Here is an 11,531-nt window from a genome sequence, read left to right as displayed (position 1 = left end):
TCACAATGCAGCCCTCATCCCATGCCCAGTGTGGAAGCAACAAATATAAACCGGGCTTAAGGAGATGGGAAAGGAAGAGTATTTTACGCCCCATAAACAACAGAGTAGGCCTATAAGGGATAGTGAGTCTGAGGACCTCACAAAAAAAAAAGAAACAGACAGGTGGCTGGAGAAGCCAGGAGGGAGCTGTCAGAGGGACAGGCCCTGGAAAAGATGGAGAGATTATCTTGAGGCTGACTTAAGGAAATTGGGAAATACAAAATGGAGAGCTAGCTGACAGGAAAGATTGGTCTGGAATGGTTTCGGAGGCCAAGACCCTTCATGAGGTTTGTTTTGTATAAAAGTCACATTCATTCAAGATAACAAAATATAGAAAGAGCAATCTGAACACAAGTGATGCATTGTATCATTCAAAGATCGCTTTATTTATACAAAGTACAAACTACTTTAAGTAACATTTACAAGTTACAATCCATCTGGGCCATAAATGAGAAGGTTTAAAACCAAGTACTGTATGTGTAGTGTCAAAAAGAACGAGTGCCTTGCTCAACAACTATCACTAGAAATATATGGTTTATCTGACAACAGTTCCATTGGTGTACTTTTCATCAATGAAACGGTTTCTTATAAGGAAGGAGTACAATTTTTATTTACTGTAGGCTTCACAGTCTGAAGGAATGCACACGTTTGGAAATATACAGACAGCATTTTCTGCAGATACAAAAAAATATAGATGTCTGAGTTAACCCTGAAGCAGTGGAATGTCCTCAGGTATACAGATTCCATGTGGTCCAGGGTTCAGGTTCAGCATAAAGGAAACTCCACTTGGAGATGTACTTTGAAGCGTAGTATGCCTAATGGTAATTTTGCAAAATCAAAATATACATTCATTCTGTTGTGAAGGGGAAGTGTAAATGCAGAGACGGCACTGTGCTTTAAGAAGGAATCAGCAGCCACCATGGTCTAAAAAGTCTATAAAACATGGAATTACTGAAAAATGCAGAGGCTCAGATTCAAGTTTCGCTCAATACACAGCCCCGACTCTTAATAGGATTAAATTGCAAAACTGCTTCAATTTACATATTCCTTTATCTTCAAAGGAAATTACTGTTTTGTGTTTTGTCTTCTCAAACAGTGTACGCTCAACCGGTTATGTAGGTTGATGTACTGAAGGAAAATCTGCATATAAAATATGAATAATTGTTTGTATTATTAGCAAATAATAATTAATAATAAGGAGAAGAGGAAGGCCTATGTGAAGGTTTATGGATGTGGTGAGAGAGGACATGCAGGTGATGGGTGTAACAGGACAAGATGCAGAGGACAGAAAGATATGGAAGAAGATGATCCGCTGTGGCAACCCCTAATGGGAGCAGCCGAAAGAAGAAGAAGAAGATTATTAGCAAATAAAATTCTGTTTCTACTACTGCTTAAGAAGTTTTTCTAACTCTACAAGCAAATGAATTGTGCCATTCAAGGTAAAAAGATGAGGGAGTATGAAGAGTAGTGAAAACTAAAGCCTAGATATAGAGTTAAATAATAGATTTAAACATGCAGTCTGCTATAATCAGTTCCATTTTGTTTTGTGGTTCATTTTTTCACCAAACAACTTTTATGATTTTATTATTACTTTTATCATTAGCACAACCAGTCTTTTTAGATACTTGATACTTCCTACTGACTATGAGAACAAAATTGCGTCAACAGTTGTAGAAAGTAAATATATACAATGGATATCCTTTAGAACGTACACCATGCTGTTCGATATTGTAAGAACTAGTTAAACCACATTAAACACTGAGCTTCCGTTGACTGGCCCCCTTTGTCACTTTGCCTTTCAGATCCAAAGGTGGCAGCTTTTCTTTTCTTAGCTGGGGCTGACCTGGCTTGTGGAGACGGAGGAGACTTCAGTTTTATTGGAGGTGGATACTTCAGAGTCATCTGTCATGGGCTTTCCAAAGACGGTCTCCATAATGCAGGCGCGGAACTGTTTAGGATGGGAAAACAAAGGCTGTGATTACAATGATAATTAAATCGGGTTACATTTACTAGCATACTATTCAATAAACTTTTGTTAATAGTTGATCATTTCTTTCAAAATATGAGGGTTTTACCTTTGCTATGCTTTTTACTGAAATGTTTTAACACTTCGTAATTTGGGAGTCAATGATTTACTCCATTTAAGGATACGCATTCGTAATTGTAGCTGGGAGCTGCTAATTGCCACACCTGATCCACGGCCCCATAATAAATAGAAGCACAAGGCGGGTGAAGGAAAAAAGGAGAAAACAGAAAAAGAACAGAGAGAAGAAAAGATGAACGGAGGTTACAGGAGAAGAAGAAGGCAGGAAGCAGGGAGGAGAAAGCCGGTGCATGATTGAGCAAATGCTCGCTCACTGTATAGAGCGGTTGGCAGATGGACAGTGAGCCCTCGTGGGGTGTTTGGCCAGCAGTCGGTAGTGGTCGCTCCCGCTGAGCATTAGTGAGGAGCGGGAGTGACCGGAAGGAGGATGGCTTGCTGCATAAGGCCAAGAAGGCAGCGGGAGTCGGGACTTGGGAAGTGAAAGCCCCAGCGTGAGCACCCTGGTCACTGGGGAGCCCAAGTCATGGTCTGGTGAAGCCTACCGGAGCCAGGGATCGGAAAAGCGAACAGACCAGCAGTAGAAGGCAGAAAGAAGGTCATCTGCAGGTTGGGTGGCTCCCCTGGTGCAAAGCCTGGATGGGAGAAGCAGGGGAGTCACCAGTAGAAAGGCACTGGGATCTGTTTTTAAAAGGACAGCTTCCAGCTATTGTTTTAACCTCGGGTTTTTAAAGGATTTTTTTTTTGTATTGTGTTTTTAACCTCCACTGTTCACTCGTTGTTATTGGATAATTTATTTATTTATTGAAACATTTTTGAAGCATTGTACTTTGGACACTATTTGGTTTTGTTTGTTGATTTTAATAAAAGCACTTTTGCACTTTTTACACCATCCCCTTGCTTCATTGTTGTGCCTCACTGTCCAGCTCATCGGTGACATTACCGAGCTCCCAGAAGCAAGATGGGAGCATGGAGTAGAACCCGCATCGTCACATTTAATCCATTTAAATATGGGTATTATAGATGCCTCTTTGAGTTCCTATCTAATTCTTTTGTCTTTTAGTTTGTTCTGAGATCTTTCAGGTAATAAAGACAAGACGTTTTGATATAAGGTTGTTGTACTTGCTAATCATGGTGCCGGAGAATGGAATTGTGCTGCATGTCGATTAGCACTTGGTGACAGGCATGACCCTATAAATTATAAAACCCCACGAGGACAGAGCCCCGCCTCATTATAGACACACTACTATTGCCCAGTGAGTATTTATGTAGACTTTTAAAATTCAATTTGTTTATCCATAAAAAAGTTATTTATGTAGAACTGGCACTGTATTAGCTTTGTGTAAGGGACTAAAATTAATATGATAAAATTAAGTATGAACAAATAATGATAAATAAATGAAAAATATGACAAAATTATATATTTATACACAAATGGTCAAAAAGTAAAATCACAAAGTCTCAAAGTAATTGAAAAGTGGCTGTAAGAACTTGTAAGTCTGCAGTGCCAAAATTATGGCCCAGGAGGTTGATTTAGAGCAGGGGTCTGCAACTCCAGTCCTGGAGAGCTAGTGTGGCTGCAAGTTTTCATTCTAACTCTTTTCTTAATTAGTGACCAGTTTTTGTTGCTAATTAACAATTTTCCCTTTATTTTGATTGACTTTTCTTGAGACTCTGACCGCTGAATTGATTCTTTTTTCCTTAAACGGGACCTAAACATAAATTTGATGTGAAGTGAGCCAACAGATGAGCAACTAAGTTGGGGCGTCAAACTCCAACCAACTTCACTTCATTCAGTTTCTTAATTTGAAGCCAATTCTCGCTGCTAATTAAATCCGTTATTTAATTCCAATGACGCTCATTCTGCCATGGCAGACATATACAAAACTGTTGAAAAACTGTCAAAACGTTTTGTGCACCTGAGCAGATCATCATTACTGAGGCCTTCACCTTTCTTTATTTTGAGTTATTGTGTGATGGATGCAAGTTGTTGTTTATGTGTTGGTTCATTTTGTGTCTTAATATTGTCTGGTGTTTCCTCCACGTGCTCCGGTTTCCTCCCACAGTCCAAACACATGCAGGTTAGGTGCATTGGCGATTCTAAATTGTCCCTAGTGTGTGTTTGGTGTGTGGGTGTGTGTGCCCTGCGGTGGGCTGGCACCCTGCCCGGGGTTTATTTCCTGCCTTGCGCCCAGTGTTGGCTGGGATTGACTCCAGCAGACCCCCGTGACCCTGTAGTTAGGACATAGCGGGTTGGATAATGGATGGATGGATATTGTTTGGTTGCTAATTAAGGAAAAAATAATTAAGGGGCCTGAGTCTTAAGTTGTGCATCAATTAAAATTAAGGCAAAGAGTTAATTAGCAGCAAAATCTGATCACTAATTAAGAAAAGGGTTAGAATGAAAACCTGCAGCAACAGTAGCTCTCCAGGACTGGAGTTGGAGACCCCTGGTTTAGAGACACTGCACTGCAGTTCCTTTCATTCTGTCAACTAATCTTTATCACCCATTTATGAGTCTTCTCACTTAAAAAAAGGAGCAGCTCTTACCACATGGAAATCCATATCACTATGCCTTGTGCCAAACACCTGTAGTGGTCTAGAGAGCAGTGGATTTTACCTTTAACACAGTCACAAAATAAAGAAGTATAAAATTGTTAGAAAATAACAATGGAAAGCAACAATAGCTAAGTTTGTGTGTCTCTTTTTATAGCAATTGTTTGGCAAAGAATGTGGGGATGCCTGCATGAAGCCACTTTCAATAAGCTTCTTAACAAATCAAGAGTAGAGGTTTATGTGAAAGTGAGTTTCAAACCACAAGTGCCATGTAGGAGCCTTCAATGTTGTGTACCATCATCATCTACCAGGGTTTGTAAATAGACAAGTTGTGTAGAGGCAAGAGTGGCTGTCCAGGTCGGGAAAGCCAATGATCCCATTCCCACACACTATTTTATTGCAAAATCCATTTGCAGTCCAATGTAATAAACAGCAGCTTAGTATTAGGGACAGACTCAATTAAAAAAATTTGGAAATGAGCGTCAATAGGCTTTGCTCCCTAGGAACCACTAATTATTTACCGCACTGATGCTGATCTTTCTGATCATAAAATAGGTCATTATGATAGCAGTTGACAAGAAGAATTCATAATTAATTGTAGAATTACAGTATTTGAGAAATTCACAACTCCAGAGCGCCTCTTTCTCTTATACTATTTGGCTCAAAAACTAATCAGCACATCGTCATCTCATAACAGGCTTGAGTTTCGAGTTTGGTATTTTTCCATTCAGCCATTTTAGCTCTAGACTGTCCTCAAGAAACTGTGATACACACACAGACGCACAGACAGACAGACACACCAATCATTGAGATATCGATCTTTTCAGTATCAACAGACCCTAAAACGTCAAGATCCGTTGGAAACCGGAGATCGAAATTTTGACGAATCTAAAACTTTTGCTTCTCCATCACAGACAATAGGTTACGGTGGGGGAGGGCACAAAGCAAAAATATAAATATTGTACATAATTAATAAGGTTCTCCTTAAAATGTTTAGTATTAATGTAAAAAATACATAAATATTAAAACCAGTGCTTAGTACCTGTTTGTTCATGAATGCATAGATGATCGGGTTGTAGATGCAGGAACTTTTTGAGAATACAGCTGGTATAGTCACTAAACGCAGATCTATACCATGCTGATGGTTATTTACCATATACATAGCAAGAGCTGCATAAGGACCGTAGCACACAATGAATGAGCCCACCATCACAACCACCATTCTGGATACTTCACGCTCTGCTTTCTGGGTTGTAGCAGATTCAGCCTGAGCAGCTGCAACCTGTAGAAAAAGGAAAGTGACAATGCTTGTGTAAAGTAGTGTGCTAAATTAGACTTCAGCCCCTGACACTGCCCTTCTTCTTATGCTTGGCATTGCTTATTTTGTGGTAAAAAGTGAGGTTGGAAAAATAAATAGGCACGTCTATCAGCGTGCATCATGGCATGCTGTTCTTTTACTTCTGGCCTAGTTTTAAACATGCTGTACAGATTTTAGGCTAGTTTTTTTTTTTGTTTTCTGGCTATAAACTGTTCTTTAACTAATTCATTCATTAATTACTTACATTTATATAGTGCTCTCTTAACCTACTTAAAGCTCTTCATATTGACAGTGGGGAACCACATCAATGAGCACCAATGTGTAGCATCCACCTGGATGATGAGAGAGAGCAGCCATTTCTGTGTCAGTACGCTCACCACACATTAGCCATTAGGTCGTGAAGTGGTGAGAGAGGTAGCTAGACGGTAAGAGACAGGGGATGATTAGGGGGCCAAAATGACCAGGTTGTGAGGGGCAATTTAGCCTGGACATTGAGAAACCCTAAAACTCTTTCCAAAAGATGCCCAGGGATTGTTTATGACTACAGAGAGTCAAGACCTCGGTTTATTTTTTAATTTGATGAACTGCATTTTCATGAACTCCTGGATGTCTGCTAGCACGCCAGTTAATCCTGCAGCCTCATGGGTCCCGCACACTGGGCTAGACTCCTACACTGTGTGGAGTGTGCACAATTTCTCAGTGTCTGTGTGAGTTTTTCTCTAAAGTCCTCAAAGATGTGCGGTTAGAATAATCGGCGATTCCAAATAGACCAAGATGAGAGTATGATTGGCGTCCTGGTGTTTCCTGCCTTATTCCCAGAGCTACCTAGATGGGCTCCTGCCTCTGGAACCCTGAATTTAATGGAGAAGCATATGATATGATATTTTAATTAACTGTTCCTATGCAAAAAAAGGCTTAAATCATTGCAGAGAAAAGGTTGAGCTGATGTTACCTACTATTATTTGAACAGATGAAACCTTGCAGATTTGATTGCCAAAGTACAGATTGTAAAAAAAATCTATTTTTATTAAAAGATAGATAGATAGATAGATAGATAGATACTGTATTAATCCCAAGGGGAAATTCACAAATTAGTACTTGTGAAAACTTTATATTTCATAAACACTTACGGCTCTGAGAGCTGAAAGAAGTTGGGAATATGAAAAAATGATGAGACTAAGTGGGCATATGAAGCAAAAGATGAACAGGAACCAAGTATAATATTCACTTTTGTATTTGGAGCCCACTGTGTACCAATCAGGGCCACAAGAGCACTGCAGGCCTTCTGGAATATATCTATAAAGGAAAAAAAATAACAATTTACAAAAAATCATTTAAGAATTACACATTTTTCTGAAAGGGAACTTGCCATTGACACAGCAGCCTGATTGAATCACAGCTTGTTACCTCTCTGAGTACCACACTTAATGTGCAGATTATGATGACTGTGTGACTTCAGACATGTCATCTAGCACGTCTTGGACTCCAGCTTTGGGGTGTGCTCCACTTAAGTAGTTTGGTGCAGTTTAGTACTTCGGTAACACTTTAGTTTAGATACTGCAAAAATGCACCTATTACTTGTTTACTCTTTTGTAACAAGACCTTAACAAAGGCTTCTTTTTATCTTCGTTATGTTTATTAAAACTTAAGTTATTCATTTCTGTGCAGTGTGGCATATTAAGACCATTTGATATGCTAGGAAAATTACTTGTTAAAGTGAAGGATTGACAGGTCTTATCTTGAAGTATAGGATATCTAGAGAAATCTCCCACTGAAGCGACCTCTGACCGTTCCAAAGTGAAGTTACTTCAGTAGATTGCATTGCAGAGATGAATAAACACTTTACTAATGCTTTGTGCTATGAAGACCAAAAGAAGCCTTTATTAAGTTCTTGTTACATAAGAGTAAATGAGTAACAGATGGATTTTTGCAGTACCTAGATGGTGGCTTTGAGGCTAAGGATCTGCGCTGGTATCCAGAAGGTTGCCGGTTTGAATCCCCGTCACTGCCAAAAGAGATCCTACTCTGCTGGGCCCTTGAGCAAGACCCTTAACCTGTAATTGCTCCAGGGGCGCTGTACAATGGCTGACCCTGCACTCTGACCCCAAGGGGTATGCGAAAACTAACAAATTTCTAATACGAGAAATCGTATAAGACGAAATAAAGAACAAAAAAAAAAAAAAAATTATTTCACTTTGATTTATTAAATTATAACAACATAAAGCTGAGACGCTCTAAAAATAAGACTTGGTGAGTCATGGCACACCCCAATAAATTCAACAGAACTGTTTCTTCAAGGCTCACCTTTTACATATTTTTCCAAAATGAGTAAATAAAAGGGAAACCAATAAGTGAATTTTTAGAATTTGTAGCTAGTGCATTTTAAATTTAAAATTGACAGGTTTTAAAGAGCAAATCAATTTTAAATTGTAACAATAAAGCTGTAACAATATTCAGTTACAGTAACAAACTGAATAACACAACCAGCTACAAAGGGTCATTGTATGTTGTTATTTCTCCCCTACCAATACAATTAGTGTTTAATTTCAAAAGTAAAAATCCAAAGCTGACAAATGTACCAATATGAGTGTGTGTAAACAATCTAATTATTCATGCACAAGAATTTTAAATCCAGATATTAATGTATAAATAATTAATGGGGAGGAATGAATAGATTTATAGGAACATGCGGTGATGGCTTTATCTTTTACAGTACCACATTATGTCTTATCAGATACGCTTGCTTGCTGTAAGAATTAAGGAGACATGATTATTTTACAACTCAAAACAGTTGTGAACGCAGTTGGTTTAATGATCCAGAAGTTGTGAATCTTGCATGCAGTTTCTTTTACCTCTTACGCCATTATGGTCAGCTAGCTGTGCTACCCCTCTAAGACGGGCTGAAATCTAAGTAATCAACGTAGACCTCTGCATTAATGTTTTCAGTGTACCATGCAATGTGTGTGTTTCTGTTATGCTATTTGGTATGGGATTTGTAAAAGCACTGCTAATGTTTGTAATGTGCCATGTGTGGGAAAGACAAATGCAATGCATTTTATTAGTAAAAATGTTTGTGATATACCATCTGTCGGAATGTCAGAGCCATAGCAACCAGATGAACACATTTACACTTATCTCTTTATTAAGGTGGATGACATGTCTTAATTTTTATTTCTAATTTTTCCACAGCTCTTCCTATTCATCATTTGCAGCTAATTTTACAGAACCCTGGTGAGAGCAATATCAAAGTCTTTATAAAAATTGCCTTGGTTTCTACATTTTAATTTCTCTAAATAGAGGCATTATTCTGATAACACAAGTTAAATTGAAGAACTGCTGTTATGTCAGATGACTGCTTTCATTTGGAAATATATTGCTACATTATAAGAGGCATATGGTATTACATTATTTCCTAAATTTGTTAGATTACTCATACAGCCATACTGTTAGTACTGTGAATATTAGAAATGTGACAGTTCAGTAAGTAAAGAAATAAGAGGCAAAAAAGGCAAGTAAGAATGTTATATAAGGACTTGCACCAGCTAAGAACCTTTTCTGAAGTGCCATGGGCCCTACAGCAGTTTAGCATGTTATGGCAGGATTCAGCTCCATCACTCTTTTCTGTGCATGCACCAGAAATGACTTATTGCTGTAAAAGAATGAAACAGTCACATAAAATATCTGACTATTTCTTGTAAGAAGTGCTGCAGCAAAAGTAGAGAACCAACATAGGAAAAGACTTTGAAAAATGTCACCTTGCTTGCATGACAATTTTTCACTGTTGTGTACGCCAGCCTTACCTGCTCCAGCCAAAAAATGGTGGGATTCCCACACTGATCCCAATCATCCAGGTTCCAATTACACCCATCAAAGCTTGCTTGGATCCAAATCGGAAGTTTCCAAAAGGTTTACATATGACAATATATCTTTCAAAAGAGAGGAAGGCAAGAGACCATCCTGTTACCAAACCTGTGAAATAAACAGTTGAGGGGAGCTGGTTAACGTTGGTCAGTGCTAGCTGGTTGGTTGGTCATTATCTGAACTAAAAACTGGACATGGAATGCTACCTACTGAGCCTAACACTGAGCTCCAAGTCAGTTAATTAAATTTAACAGAAGCTCAAATGGTATGCTTGGTTTTCTAAATCTTTTTTGCAATATTTCATGTCTGTCATATCTGAGACTAGTCTGTGCTACTTACAAGTGTTCCCATTATCCGTGCAACCAGCCATCTGCTGTTCTGTACCCAGTTTTTCCAACACAGGCACATTTGTGCAAAACAAGACCCAAACTCTGGGCAGAACACCAAAAATTCTCAGGACAAAATTACACAAACATTGTAACATATTGTCAAACATACCAAATGAATGCGGCTAACTAACCTAATGCACCTCTCTGGGAAACTGGTAGTGTGGCATGGGGGGCCTAAGCCTCACAGAACATTCTAGCTCCATAGAGTGAGTGACCAGGCCGAAAACGGAGGTCACGGTCCTGAAGCTGACAGACTGCAGTGCAGGGCTCTGCATCCCTGTGCCCTCCATCACTAAGACATTCCTGTTGTTAACTTAACATGCACCACACTGATTAATAAATGTTAGGTAAATCATATAGATATACGTGCTTTACATCTAATTACAACTTAATTTTAGATCAAGTATACCAAGAAAATTTGACAATGGGTGGCTTATTAATTCCTGTTATGCAGTTTTATTACGGTTTTCCCAAAAAGCTTTGTTTTAAAAGAAGTGACTAGGTAATAACCCTCATCCACTACTGAATTTTAAGGTTGAAGTGGGAGCAGATGGTATGACAGATAAGATATGTAAAAAAAGCATACACTGTACAGAACATGGATACATATAAACATCTGCAATATGAAGAAAAATTCTGAATCTTACCTGCCACCGCTCCCACAAATGCTTCCAATGCACATAAGACCTTTCCAAAAACATAGTAGCCTTGCGCACTGGCAATGAATACTTGAGACACTGAAAACGTAACGAATAAAAAACCAGCTGCTGATATGTTAACCAATATATAATTCAGTGGCTGTCGCAACTTTTTGTACTTCAGTGTTACAAAGAGCACAATGCCATTTAGAGGGGTGCCCACAAAAAATACAAATCCCATAAACAGTGTTTGTAAATGGAAGGCCCACTTTGGGGCAAGGTGATATTGGGGTCCATCCCATGGACCCACAGAGGATATATTTTCAAAAAGATAAAACTGTTCGGTCCCTGCCATTCTCAGGCTTACCTTAGTTGTGCAAGTGTGTGGGGCCAAACAACGGCATTATAAAGACGTAAACCACTTAGCGGTCGCTCGAAAATCGCCCTCAGATCCTGATCTTCTTAGGAACAAAGTTTGGGATTAAGGACTCTTAAGAGCATTGCCTTCTGTTCATTAAATTCTTTGCAGCATAATCTTGTTTAGTATTTCAGTTGACACAAATGGAGTTTATTAACGTTTTAGTGAAGATATCTGTTAATGTCATAGGAAGCCAAATGATTTTTTGGCATCTTGAACTTGAAATAAAACCTCAGTGATGCAGTTTTATTTAAGTACACTGACCTTGTTG

At 38.8% G+C, this 11,531-nt stretch overlaps 1 protein-coding gene across 1 annotated transcript; it reads right to left on the bottom strand.

The window, feature by feature from the left end:
* Nucleotides 1-1,407: 1,407 nt before the first annotated feature.
* Nucleotides 1,408-11,229, bottom strand: opn1sw1 (opsin 1 (cone pigments), short-wave-sensitive 1). The gene is made up of 5 exons (XM_028814720.2): nucleotides 10,852-11,229; nucleotides 9,755-9,923; nucleotides 7,085-7,250; nucleotides 5,679-5,918; nucleotides 1,408-1,987 (listed from the first exon to the last, which is right to left on the bottom strand). Exons 1-5 carry the CDS (start codon nucleotides 11,195-11,197, stop codon nucleotides 1,868-1,870), a joined length of 1,041 nt encoding a protein of 346 aa, XP_028670553.2. The 5' UTR covers nucleotides 11,198-11,229; the 3' UTR covers nucleotides 1,408-1,867.
* Between the last annotated feature and the right edge of the window lie 302 nt (nucleotides 11,230-11,531).

Source organism: Erpetoichthys calabaricus, chromosome 1, assembly GCF_900747795.2.
Source record: "Erpetoichthys calabaricus chromosome 1, fErpCal1.3, whole genome shotgun sequence".
Lineage (NCBI taxonomy): Eukaryota > Metazoa > Chordata > Cladistia > Polypteriformes > Polypteridae > Erpetoichthys > Erpetoichthys calabaricus.
Note: the sequence above shows the minus strand (reverse complement) of the source record. Positions and strands in the feature narration are given on the sequence as shown.

Excerpts from the sequence above, each read along its gene's own strand:
- opn1sw1 (XM_028814720.2), bottom strand. The coding sequence starts at position 11,197 with ATGGCAGGGACCGAACAGTTTTATCTTTTTGAAAATATATCCTCTGTG. Across the intron at positions 9,924-10,851 it reads ATTTGTGGGAGCGGTGGCAG|GTTTGGTAACAGGATGGTCT; the intron begins GTAAGATTCAGA and ends TTTATTTCACAG. Across the intron at positions 5,919-7,084 it reads TTCTTTCAGCTCTCAGAGCC|GTTGCAGCTGCTCAGGCTGA; the intron begins GTAAGTGTTTAT and ends CTTTTTCTACAG.